The sequence below is a fragment of the Talpa europaea genome (assembly GCF_964194135.1).
Source record: "Talpa europaea genome assembly, chromosome: 12".
Taxonomy (NCBI): Eukaryota; Metazoa; Chordata; class Mammalia; order Eulipotyphla; family Talpidae; genus Talpa; species Talpa europaea.
Window position 1 is genome coordinate 42766332 of NC_140079.1, and position 14223 is coordinate 42780554.

Consider the following 14223-nt stretch of genomic DNA (forward strand, 5'->3'; position numbering starts at 1 on the left):
ATTATCATCTCCCACTATCTGAAATGTTACATAAATTTATTGTTGGCATATATATTTCTTCCCCATCATTGACTTGAGGGAACTTGTTTTTCAGCATCGTATACTTGTTACATAGTGCCAGCATCACCATCAGCAATCAATTTGTACTCCTGCTATGAAAAAAATTTAACATTAAATGAACTCTTAATAATGATTAGGACAAAATTCCATATTATAAACAGTGGCACTGAGGATCTCCCAACCTGCACTATTCCATACACAGAATTCAAAAGCTAATTTATTGAGAGCAAAATATGTACTCCAGCATTCAGATATATAATTAATGTAACTTTGCATTAAACTTAGTTTTGATATTTTCCTCTTTCCCAGAAGTCACCTTTACCACATGGAAACAAGCAATGTTACAAAAATTACAATATTTCTTCTGGGATTATCAGAGGAGCCACAACTGCAGTCTCTCATATTTGGCTTTTTTCTCTCCATGTACTTGCTCACTATCTTTGGGAATGTGCTCATCATCCTGGCTGTCAGCTCAGACTCCCGCCTCCACACACCCATGTACTTCTTCCTCTGCAATCTGTCCTTGGTAGACATCTGTTTCACATCTACAACCATCCCCAAGATGCTGCTAAACATCCACACACAGAGCAAAGTCATGACCTATGAACACTGCGTCACCCAGATTTACTTTTTGGTAATCTTTTCAGTGTTGGGTATGTTTCTCCTGACTGTGATGGCCTATGACCGCTATGTGGCCATCTGCCACCCCTTGCACTATATGGTCATCATGAACCCCCGGCTCTGTGGACTGCTGGTTCTGGTGTCCTGGATCCTTAGTGCCCTGAATGCCTTGTTAGAAACTTTAATGCTTTTGCGACTTTCATTCTGTACAGACTTGGAAATTCCCCACTATTTCTGTGAAATTGATCGGGTGATCCAACTTGCCTGTTCTGACACCTTTGCTAATAACATGGTGATGTATGTTGCAGCTCTCCTGCTGGCTGGTGGTCCCTTTATTTGTATCCTTTACTCTTACTTTAAAATAGTTTCCTGCATACGTAGAATTTCATCTGCTCAGGGCAAGTATAAAACATTTTCCACCTGTGCATCTCACCTCTCAGTTGTTCTTTTATTTTATTGTACAATCCTAGGAGTGTACCTTAGCTCTGCTGCTACCCACAGCTCACAATCAAGTGCAATAGCCTCAGTGATGTACACGGTGGTCACACCCATGCTGAACCCCTTCATCTACAGTCTGAGGAACAAAGACATAAAGAGGTCCCTGAAAAGTTTCTTTGTGAAAGAAATTATAAATGGACAATTGTCATAGTTGTGGTGAAGTGACCATAATTGCAGAGGTCAAAACTTCAGAATCAGAAAATGTGTTTATTTTGTCAGCCACTGGAAGTAGAATTTTCTCTTTCTATTTATTTTCTGGAATTTCCAATTCTTTCACCTCAACTTCTCTACTCAATTTCTGTTGCCCTCTTTATTAAGTTTTCTGCTCTAATAGCCAGCAGTTTTTCTTTTTTTTTTTTGTTTCATATGTTCCCATATTTATCCCAATTGTGGTACATATATAGTTTGAAATGCCCACTTATCTAATGAAATACTATGGAATTTATTTTTTGAATAATTTTCCCTGTTGTTATATATGATACCAAATAAGTTTTGTTTTACTAAGAGAAGCAACATAGTTCCACTACTCCTATGGAAAAGAAACTACACTTGATGACCAAGGCAATGTATATAATTTTATATTCTGGGAAATCCCAAATCAAAGTGTTTCGTAGTTGTGTACATCATTCCTTTGTATATTACTGCCTGGTAATGCAGACTAATATACAGTGTGTTTTATAGCTGGTCACTGGGGTTTAATCTCATTAAGATCATGTGTTCTTACATCATATCATATTTCAATGTGAGATGCATGAGAAGTATGCATGAGAGATACATTTTAATTAATAAGTTGATTTACTGTTACTATAGATTTACAAATACTCTTCAATATGATGTAGAGTTTGCATTACAATGCAAAATATTTCTTTGTTATGCTCCACATCTACTTATTGGTTTATGGGGATTGGTGTCAATGTGTTTGGAGAGTTTATACATATAGATGAAGAATTGACATTTCTTTATGTTTTTATTGAATTAGCCTCAAATTTCTCCTTGAAAACTTCCAGTGCAACTACAATAATATTCTTTTCTTTGAAGGAAATATATCTTCCCTTATTAATTTTTCATAACTAAGGTGGTAAATGACTATTATCTCCATTATGATTTGGATTGTATTCACCAAATATGGTCAAGGAATGACTCAGGAGGAAACTTAAATTCCTGTCTATTCACCAGCTTACTGAACAATTATTCATATTCTTTCAACATTTTCTGGCTACCTGTATATCAATACCTATGAGAGGTTTTTTTTAATACAGCTTTTGGAAATAAAGTGAAATAACAGAGCAACCATAAATGTATTTTTCAAATAAAAACAATGAAAATAATAGCCAGTGATAGATTATTATAACTGTTCTCACTTCTATTCACTTAAATTATTGTATCAGTTAATTAATATTGCATAAGAAGCCAAACAATAATTTAGTATAATGGCTTTATTACCAAAGGTGATTGCATGGTGGGAATTTTCTGAGCTGTGTTGCTCTCTGATGTGTTTATTTTCAACTCTGTGTCTCTATTTTATGTTTCTAAGACTCATTCATGATGTTCTGTGAATCATAGCGCTCTTCTCCCTTGAACCAATATATCATCAGTTTATCTTATTATCTCTTGTATTATATAAAAAAATGTGCAAATGTGAGTATATTTAAATTTACTTCTACTTTTCTGAATCTATGTATGACACTCTTCTTTCTTCCTGGGAAGAATAGATATCTTCTACCACTGTTCCAATATGAATCATGTACTGTGTTCTGAATTCTACTATGATCCATGTAGTGTTAGATTTTTTTGGTTCCTTCTGTGTAATTTATTGGAGAGTAATTTCATATTACAAATTGCACATGTTTAAAATATACAATTTAAAGAATGAAAGTGCTTTCTCAAAACTGCAGTTATGGTATATATTTTCATTTGTTTTTATCTAAAGAATGATCCATTATCATGACATTTTATGTAATTTTAAAAGTTTTAAAATCTTAGAACCTCAATTTCCTTATTTCTGAAATATTGTGGGAATTAATATATATATATATATATATATATACATCTGCAGAGGGATGATGCAAAAAACAAATGAAATGTTTGGACAAATTTTGTTGAGTCCAAAAACAATGTTCAAAGATAAAGTTTGTGTTTATTTATGCATTTTTTGATTTCAAATAAACTCACATATATATGTGTAGAAATATTAATTTATAGAGAGAGTTGGAGATGATAGAAATAAAATAATGAATGTTCAATTAACAAATAAATGCAGGCATTTTGATACAAAATTATTAAGTGAATATAGAAATACATTTAAAAGAATCATTTCCCTATCATATGTCTCAAATCTGTATTCAATGGTAATTTAAGAGACAATTATCTCATCACATTTTCTTTCACTTTAGCATACTCATGTGAAAAAAATGTATTTGTTGAGAGTAAAGTTATATTTTAAAGACCTTTATTTTGCAATTGTTTTCTCTACTTGTGAAGTTGAATATGTGTGTATCATTTTCTTTATTTCAAATTGATTTTATAAGTCCATACATTGGGATATGGGTTGAGAATGTTTTTATTCCTGTTCTGAATTCATTTTTTCAAAGAAGGAGTTGAAATTTTATAGCATCAAGTTTATTGTTTTCCATTTAATTTTTATGTATCCATAGTTGTAAATGTGGAAAATTGTGGGTGGTAATTAATGTTGGGGTGTTTAATTTTGTTAGTCATAATGTATTTTCTTTTTTTTTCCTCTTTTTTTAATATAATAAATTTTATTTATATATTCCCCGTACAATTGCAACCTCCCCATTTTGACCCCAATCCCTTCCGTCCCACACCCACCCCCCAAAAAGTGTCTCAGTTTCATAGTTTTTTGATGATTTTTGATTTTCACTTTCTTATAGTTATTCATTTACTTGGTCCCTTATTTCAGTTTTCTAGATTCCTGCTGTGAGTGAGACCATCCAGTATTTTTCTTTTTCTTTCTGGCTTATTTCGCTGAGCAAGATCCCTTCCAGCGCCATCCGTGTTGCTGCAAATTGCATGTGTTTATCTTTTTTGAATGCTGAGTAATATTCCATGGTGTATATGTACCACATCTTCTTGATCCAGTCATCTATTTTGGGGCATTTGGGCTGTTTCCAAAGCTTAGCTATTGTAAACAGTGCTGCTATAAACATAGGGGTGCAAGTGTTCTTTGGAATTGATGTTTCTGTGTCCTTTGGGTAAATACCTAGGAGTGGAATTGCTGGATCATATGGAAGCACTATGTTTAGTAGGTCCAGAAATCTCCACACAGCTCTCCATAGTGGTTGGACCAGTTTGCACTCCCACCAGCAGTGCAGGAGAGTTCCTTTTTATCCAAACCCTCACCAATATTTGTTGTTGTTAGTTTTTTTTAATATGTGCCATTCTCACTGGTGTAAGATGGTATCTCATGGTAGTTTAGATTTGCAATTCCCTGATTACAAGTGATGTTGAACATTTTTTCATATGCCTGTTGGCCATTTGCATTTCCTCTTCAGAGAAGTTTCTTTTTAGCTCTTCTGCCCATTTTTGATGGGATTATTTTCTTTATTGTTGTTGAGTCTCATCAGCTCTTTGCAGATTTTTGTGATCAGTCCTTTATCATTAGTGTTGGGTGCAAAAGTGTTCTCCCAGTCGTTGGGGTTTCTCTTTGTTTTTGTTATTGTCTCTTTTGCTGTGCAGAAGCTCTTTAATTTGATGTAGTCCCAGCTGTTTATTTTTGCCTTCACTATCACTGCTTTGGATAATGTGTCTGTAAAGATGTCTTTGATGTGAATATCACATAGTGTTTCGCCTATATTTCCTTCTATGTATTTTATTGTTTCAGGTCTTATGTCTAGTTCTTTAATCCATTTTGAGTTGATTTTTGTGTATGGTGTGAGGTAGTGGTCAAGCTTCATTCTTTTGCATGTAGCGACCCAGTTTTCCCAGCACCATTTATTGAACAAACTTTCTTTGCTCCAATGCATAGTCTTTGCTCCTTTGTCAAAGATTAGTTGACCATAAATCTGTGGGTTTATTTCTGGATTTTCTATTTGATTCCATTGGTCTGTATGTCTGTTCTTGTTCCAATACCAGGCAGTTTTGATGATTATGGTTTTGTAGTATAGTTTGAAGTCTGGGAGTGTGATGCCTCCATTCCCTTCTTTTTTTTTTGCATGAGAGCGTTAGCTATTCGTTTTTTTTTGTGATTCCATATGAATTTCATCAATAATTGTTCTATTTCTTTGAAGAAAGACATTGAAATTTTGATGGGAATAGCATTGAATCTGTATATTGCTTTTGGAAGGATGGCCATTTTAATAATGTTTATTCTTCCAATCCATGAGCAGGGTATGTCTTTCCATTTCTTTGTGTCTTCTTCTATTTCTTTTAACATAGGTCCTTTACCTCTTTTGTTAGATTTATTCCCAAATATTTGATTTCTTTTGTTTCAAAACTAAAAGGGATTTTTTTTATTTCTTCTTCTTCAGATTTATTGTTTGTGTATAGGAAGACCACTGACTTTTGCGTGTTGATTTTTTATCCTGCCACTTTGCTGAACTGACTGATGAGTTGAATTATTTTTTTCTGTGGAGTTTTTGGGGTTCTCTATGTATATTATCATATCATCTGCAAATAGTGATAGTTTGACTTCTTTTCATATCTGGATTCCTTGTATGTCTTTCTCTTGCCTTATTGCTCTGGCTAGGACTTCCAGTATTATATTGAAAAGCAGTGGTGTGAGTGGTCATCCTTGTCTTCTTCCAGAACTTAATGGAATTGCTTTCAGCTTTTCACCATTGAGAATGATACTGGCTGTTGGCTTGTCATATATGGCTCTTATGATGTTGAGGTATGTTCCTTGTATCCCAAGAATTTCAAGGGCTTTTATCATGAATGGGTGTTGCACTTTGTCGAAAGCTTTCTCAGCATCTATTGATATTATCATATGGTTTTTATATTTCTTTTTGTTGATGTGTTGGATAACGTTGATTGATTTTCGGATGTTGAACCCTCCTTGTGTCCCTGGAATGAATCCTACTTGGTCGTGGTGAATTGTCTTATTGATACACTGTTGGATTCTGATAGCTAAAATTTTATTGAGGATTTTTGCCTCATTGTTCATTAGGGAGATTGGCCTGTAATTTTCCTTTTTTGTGTTGTCCTTGTTTGGTTTCGGTATTAGTGTAATGTTGGCTTCATAGAACGTGTTTGGTATTGTCCCTTCCTTCTCAATTTTTTGGAAGAGTTTGTGAAGGATAGGCACTAATTCATTTCTGAATGTCTGGTAGAATTCATTTGTAAATCCATCAGGTCCTGGGCTTTTGTTTGTTTTTGGGGAGGTTTTTGATGATCATGTCAATTTTGCTGCTTGTAATTGGTCTGTTTAGGTGTTCTATTTCTTCTTTATGTAGCTTTGGGTGATTGTAGAGTTGTAGGAATTTGCCCATCTCCTTTAGAATATTGAACTTGTTTCCATATAACTGTTCATAGTAGTTACTGATTATTCTTTTGATTTCTGCTGTGCCCGTTGTGATTTCTCCTCTTTCATTGATGATCCTGTTTATTTGTGCTTTCTCCCTTTTTTCCTTTGTAAGCCTGGCTAGAGGTTTGTCTATTTTATTTATTTTTTCAAAGAACCAGCTCTTGGTTTCATTGATCTTTTGGATTATTTTTTTAGTTTCAATTTCATTTATTTCTGCTTTGGTTTTTATTATTTCTTTTCTTCTACTGGTTTTGGGGTTTTTTTGTTGTTCTTTTTCTAGATCTTTGAGCTTCGAGATTTAGTTTTTTCTTTGAGTTCTTTTTTGTTTTTTGATGTGAGCTTCTATTGCTATATATTTTCCTCTTATTACTGCTTTTGCTGCATCCCATACATTTAGGATATTGGTGTCCTCCTTGTCATTCAATTCAAAGAATTTTTTAATTTCTTCTTTGATCTCCTCATTAGTCCAGTGTTCTTCCAGTAGTGTGGTTTTTAATCTCCATGAGGTAGGAGAATTCCTTGCCATCTTTTTATGGTTTATTTCTAGTTGGATGCCTTCATGGTCAGAAAAGATGGTTGGTATGATTTCAATCTTGGTGTATTTGTTGATGTTTGTCTTGTGCCCCAGTATATATCAATCCTGGAGAATGATCCGTGTGTGCTTGAGAAAAATGTGTACTCAGTTTTTTGGGGGTTTAGTGTTCTATAGATGTCTGTTAAGCCCAAATGCTCTAGGTCCTTATTTAGAGCTTAATTTTCTTTGCTTATTTTTTGTCTTGTTGATCTATCCATTCATGATAGTTGTGTGTTGAAGTCTCCCACTACGTATGTGTTTTCTCTGATGTCTGTTTTCAGAGTTGACAACAGTTGTCTGATATATTTTGGTGCTCCTTCGTTTGGTGAGTGTATGTTAATGAGTGTTATTTCTTCTTGAAGTATTGTCCCCTTGATCATAATGTAGTGACCGTTGTAGCCTCTTTTTATTTTTTTGAGTTTGAAATCTGTTTTATCTGATATAAGTATAGCTGTTCCTGCTTTCTTTTTTGGTCCATTTGCTTGTAGGATTGTTTCCCAACCTTTAACTTTGAGTCTCTTTTTATCTTTTGTAGCTAAATGTGTTTCCTGGAGACAGCAAAAGGTTGGGTTTTGTTTCTTAATCCAGGCTTCAACTCTGTGTCTTTTTACTGAAGATCTTAGTCCATTTACATTTAGAGTTAATATTGATATGTTGGCATCTGTATTTGCCATTGTGTTTGTCTTTCCTTTGATTTTATTTATTAATTCTTTTAATAACTTTTTTTTTTGGCCTACTTTCGTTGTTATTCGTCCCTCTGAGGTTCTGGCTTTAGAATTCCTTGTATTATTTTTTGGAGCGGGGGTTTATTCGTAATGAAATTCCAGAGTTTCTGTTTGTCTGGGAAGGTCCTTATTCTTTCTTCATAGAGGAAAGTGAGCTTTGCAGGATAGAGTATTTTTGGTTGGCATCTGTTTTCTTGGAATCTGTTGATTATGTCCCTCCACTCTCTCCTTGCCTATAGGTTTCTTTAGAGAAGTCTGATGTTAGTCTGATTGGTTTTCCTTTGTATGCTATCTGTTTCTTCCCTCTTGTTAGTTTCCTTATTTTTTCCTTGTCCTGGATTGTTGGGAGCTTTACTATTATGTGTCTTGCTGTATTTTTCCTTTTGTCGTGGAAGTTTGGTGTTCTTGCTTTTTTTTTATATCAATTTTCAGCTCCTTCTTCACATTTGGGAAGTTCTCTTCAATTATCTCTTTGAATATTTTCTCTGTTCCTACATCTCTCTCCTCTCCTTCTGGTATTCCTATAACTCTTATATTTCCTTTCCTCATGGAGTCAGATAGTTCCCGAATCTTTCTTCATTCTTTTTACTTTGTACTTCTCTTTCATTTTCTGTTTTGGTTCTTTTTATTTCTGTGTTCTTTTTATTTTTATTTCAAGAGTACTTATTCGTTCTTACATTTCATCTATTCTGCTTTCATTGCTTTTCCCATAGTTCTTTAGTTCCTCCATTAATTCTTTGATCTCCTGTGTTTCTTTTGCTTCCCTCTTTAGGGACTCAATTTCCTTCTTCTGTCATTGTTTTCCTTTATGAGTTCTGTCATTTTTTTTAATCACAGCAATTTTAAATTCTCTTTCTGGAAGTCTCAGAAGTTCTTCCAAGTTACTGCCATTGCAATCTGGGGGGTGGTTTTCTTTTTGTGGTGTGCTTTTTTCGTGAGTAGTTGTTAGGTTGTGTGTGGTTCTTCTACTCCCACTGTCTGTTTTCTAATTTGTGGTGTGCATTGGGACCCTGTGTTGCTGGGACTTGCCGGCATCTTGGGTGAGCTTCTCCGCTCCCCTCTGGCTCCTCCAGGGGGCCATCTGTCTATTTCAAGCAGTCTTTACTGAAGAAATGTCCCTGTTCTGAAATACCGATGTGGGGACACACTCCCCTGTGCCCTGGTCTGCCCCGGGGGTGTGTTCCCGCTCCACCTCTGGGTTTGGACTGCAGGCCAGAAGGGGCCTGTCGTGGGCGAGCTTCCCTGCTCACCTCTGGCTCCTGAGGGAGCCTTCTGCAGGCAGTCTTTACTGAAGAAATGTCCCTGTTCTAAAATGGCAAATCGGGGTGCACTCCCTGCGTGTCCTTCTGCATGCCCAGTCTGCCCCGGCCGTGCATGCCAGCTCCCCCTGTGGGCTCAGACTACTGGTCGGAAGGGGCCTGGTGTGGGCTAACTTCCCAGCTGGCCACTGGGTTCTCCAGGAGCCTTCTCCTGGTTTTAAGTTGCTAGGTGGCACTGGAGATCTCTCCTAGAGCCCTTGGGGAGCTGATTTTTCCACCCAGTGGGACAGGGAACAGAGCTGGAATGGTAGGGTAAACCTCAACGGCTTTGGGGTGCTGTGTCTGCTTTGTGCCCCACCGTCGTGGAGGACCCACGCCCCGAATTTTGTGCCCCGGGGTTTCAGTTCCAAAGCCCTCAGGTCCAGGAAGCGGGCTGTAGCCCAGTTCAGTGTCCACAAAGATGGAGTCTTTTGCACCCAGTTCCTGTGCCTGGGTGCCTGGTTCCTGGTTACTCAGTGAGGGGCTTTCATCTCAGTGAGGGTCCCTGCGTGTGTCCCGGCAAGCCTAGGTCACAGGCGTGGGGACCTGGGCAGCTGTGATCCGGATCTGCGTTTGCTTTTCAAGCGCACCGCTTTTCCACGCAAGCTTACCGGCAGGTCAGGGGCTGTGTGCAGATCTCCAGAGTCTCTTTGTTCTGTAATGGCGCCCGGAGCCATTCACTCACCGCTGCAGAGAATCCTGCAGCGTTCTTCACAGCTCCTGTTCATGGGGTGTGGTGGCTGAAATAGTTCCTTTCCACTCACAGTCCCACTTGCTGCGTAGTTTGTTCTTGTTGGTTATTTTATTTGTTTTTTTTCCTCCTCTCTGTTGGTCGGAGAGTGCCGACTCTGTGGGTGGGGGAGGGGAGCAGGGTTCTGCGCTTTCCTCCCTTCTAGTCCTCTTTTATGGCAACTTTCTTCTTCAGGTAGTTAGCTGGAGTCGTCCATTTATCTTCCGTGTCCCAATTCTCACTGGGACCTGCCGCTTTTCCTCCCTATTAACTTTTTTTTTAATGGGAGATCTTACTCGCAGCGTCTCCTCGCCGCCATGTTGCTCCGCCCTCCGTTTTCTCTTTTCCTGTATTTTCTCATTGTATTTTTAACTTTTATTATTGAAAGAATTGTGTTGTAACTTTTATAATCTTCTCTTGAGAATTCTTGCTATTAACAAAACTAAAAGTGATTGCACATATAATATTTAGTGCTAATAAATATTTCCCATTTTTTTTTACTCTCTTTTGTTCCTTATGTTCTTTTTGACCTTCAGTGATTTATATCTATTTCTATATATTGCATTATCTCCAACCATCCTCTGGAATGCATTCATACATATTTCAGATTAAAGATCACTTATATTTTGTTTGACTTCATATATCTTTATATAAGATACAATCATAGGTGGCAGGATAAGGTGGAGGGGGTCACTGTAATAGTGTGATAGGACTAGAACTTTGGTAGTGAGTGAGTGGAACATATATGCATATTTGACATTTAATGTTATATTACAGAAATTATATACATATAAATTATATTCCAGAAATTATATAGCTTTGCATACAAATGGTAAACCAATAATGATCTTCTACTCAGTGGAGCTGACCTATAAGGACCTGCTGGTTTTACTACAGATTCTAGCAAATCTTCAAAAAACAAAGGGAGAGGAAATCCTCCAAAACATTTTATGAGACCAACATTTCTCTGATATTAAAAGTATACAAGTATTTACAGAAAAAGAAAACTCTAGGCCAATATCCTTAATGAACATGGGGGCAAAAATCCTCAACAAAACCTTAGCAAACTATTTCAACAAAACATTAAAAATATCTTCCACCATGACCCAGTAGGCTTCATTATGGTAACACAAGGAGGGTTTGACACCCACAAAATGAAAATTGTAATTCATCACATCAACTAAAAGATACATGAAAATCATGCCATATTAAACATGGATGCAGATAAACTATTTGATAAGATTCAACATCCATTTATATTGAAATCTCTGAAAAAATGGAGATAGGAGATACATACCTCACACAATAAAGGTCAAAAAAAAAAAAACCTTGCAGTTAGTATCAGACTTCATTTGTAGACAATATGACAATATGCATAGAGAACCCTCAAAACTCCACAGAATAACTATTCAAAGCAACCAGTTTAGCAAAGTAGCAGGACACAAAATAAACACACAATGTCAGTATCTTTCTTATATACAAACAACCAATCTGAAGGAATAGAAATCAAGTAAGCTATCCCTTTAATATTGAAATAAAAATGTCAAATATTTGGGCATAAATCTAATGAAAGAGGTAAAGGACGTATACAAGGAAAATTAAGAAACATTCTTAAAAGAAAGAGAAGATGACACAAAAAATTGAAAGACATCCTCTATTCATGCATTAAAAGAATTAACATTATCAAAATGGCCATACTACCAAAAACAACTTACAGATTCAACAGTATTCCTATAAAAATCTCAATGATGTTCTTTAAAGAAACAGAACAAATATTGATGAAATTCAAATGGAGCCACAGAAAACCTTGAATAGCCATTGCTCTCCTGACTAAAACAAAGGAGAATGGAGGTACCACAGTCCCAATCCTCAAACTGTACTACAAAGCCATAATAACTAAAACAGTATAGCACTGGAACAAAAACAAACACACAGAACAATGGAAATAAAAATAAAGCCCTGTTATCAAGCCACACCTAAATGGACAGCTAATCTTTGACAAAGAGAAAAGAATATGCAGTGGAACAAGGACAGTTTGTTCAATAAATGGTGTGGGAAAACTGGACCACCACAGGCAAACTAATGAAACTAGACCACTACCTCACACCATGCACAAAAACCAAATCAAAATAAAAGAACTGAACATAAGTCCTGAAACCATAAAATATATATTAGAAAACATAAGTAAAACAGTACAAGACATACATCTCTGTAACATCTTTAAAGACTTATCCCCCAAAAGCAAAGAAAGTGAAGGAAAAGATGAACAGCTGGGATTACATACAACTAAAAATCCTGGTGTAGCAAGAGAGATATTAACCAAAACAAAGAGACACCCCACTCATTGGTAGAAGATTTTTGCACTCCACACAACTGGTAAGGGTTTGATCACAAAGATATACAAAGAACTCACATGACTAAAAAAAAAATAAAACAAATAGTCCAGTCAAACAATGGGCAGAAGAAACTTAAAAATCTCTTCTCCAAAGAGGAAATGCAAATGGCTAACAGGCACATGAAAAAATGTTCATTACCCCTCAGAATCAGGGAAATGCAAATTAAAACCACAATGAGATATCATCTTACAACAGTAAGATTAGCACATATTAAACAACAGACAAACAAACAAACTAGAAACCATAAATATTTGTAAGGATGTGATGAGAAAGAAACTCTCCTACACTGCTGGTGAATGCAAACTGGCCAATCACTATGTGAAGCTGTGTGGAGTTTCCTCAAACTAGTAAAAATGGAGTTACCATATGACCCAGTAATTCCATTCCTAGGGATCTACCCAAAGGACAACAAAACATTAATTCAAAAGGTTATGTGCACCCCTCTGTTTATTGCAGCACTATTTATAATAGGTAAGACTTGGAAACAACCCAAATGCCCAAATATAGATGACTGGATAAAAAAGATATGCTACATATACACAATGAAATACTATTCAGCAATCAAAAAAATATAAACTAATGCCATTTGTAGCAACATGGATGGAACTGGAAGGGATTATGCTCAGTGAAATAAATCTGAAGGAAAAAGAAAATATTGCATGGCTTCTATGATTGGAAGATTATAGGGGAACAAGATAAAGATAAGATAGAAAATGATAACAATAAAAAAGACAAAACAAAACAAAATAAAAGGCAACTATAAATCACAAGACATTCTGCAGGGTGGGGGGAGGGAGAGGGATCAAAACTAGGGTTTCAAGAGCACAAGAGACAATGGCGATAGCACATGGGTGAATGGATGGTGGAAATTCTGTGGGACTACAACTGAGAATAGAAATCAGTGTAAAAAAACAACAATACTGTAAATATATATGTAAATAATTTATTAAAAATAAAAAGGAACTGGAAAAAGAATGAAGAAACATTTTGAGAAATATCTAGCACTATGAAGGAACAAAATATAAGAATCATAGGAATCCCATAACGTGAGGAGAGAGACCAGGGTACTGAGGATCTATTGAAGAGCACTTCCCAAACATGAAGAAGGAAATGGAAATCGATATACAGGCAACCAGAAGAACACCACATTACCACAATGAAAGGAAAACTACAGCAAGACAATTAATAGTTAAGGTTCTAAGAGTCCAAGGCAAGGAAAAATAATAATTATGAGGATGAAGAAACAGATAACCTATAAAGGAAAACCAATCAGGCTGACATCAAACTTCTTTGAAGAAAGATTACAGACAAGAAGAAAATTGAGTGACATATTCAACAAACTCCAAGTCAAAAAATGTCAACCAAGAATACCCTTCAAAGCTCTTCTTCATCTATGAAGAAAAAATAAGGACCTTCTCAGACAAACAGAAACTCCAGAAATTCATTATTACTAAACCCCACCCCAAAAATATTATGAGAAACCCTAAAACCAAAATCAACACATGAATGAATCAGAAGAATAGAATAAGCTAAGGAACAGAATCACAAAAAAGGCAAACAACATGGCAAATACAGATGCCAGTGTATCAATATTAACTCTAAAGTAAATTGACTAATCTCATAAATAAAAAAGACAGGATAGCAGGCTGGATTAATAAACAGAACCCAACCTTCTGCTGTCTACAGGAAACATTTAAGTAGAAAAGATAAACATAGATTGAAGTTAAAACGCCAACAAATAATTCTACAAGCAAACAGACTAAAAAAAAGAAGGCAGGAACAGCTATTCTTACATCAGATAAAATATACTTCAAACCAAAAAACTACCCTACCAACTGG

General features: G+C 35.9%; 1 protein-coding gene across 1 annotated transcript; it reads left to right on the forward strand.

Moving 5' to 3' along the window:
• Positions 1-367: 367 nt before the first annotated feature.
• LOC311181531 (olfactory receptor-like protein OLF4) lies at positions 368-1330 on the forward strand (the record flags this gene model as incomplete). The annotated part of the gene is made up of 1 exon (XM_084249991.1): positions 368-1330. The coding sequence occupies exon 1, from the start codon at positions 386-388 to the stop codon at positions 1328-1330; it is 945 nt and encodes a 314-aa protein (XP_084106117.1). The 5' UTR covers positions 368-385.
• Positions 1331-14223: the final 12893 nt, after the last annotated feature.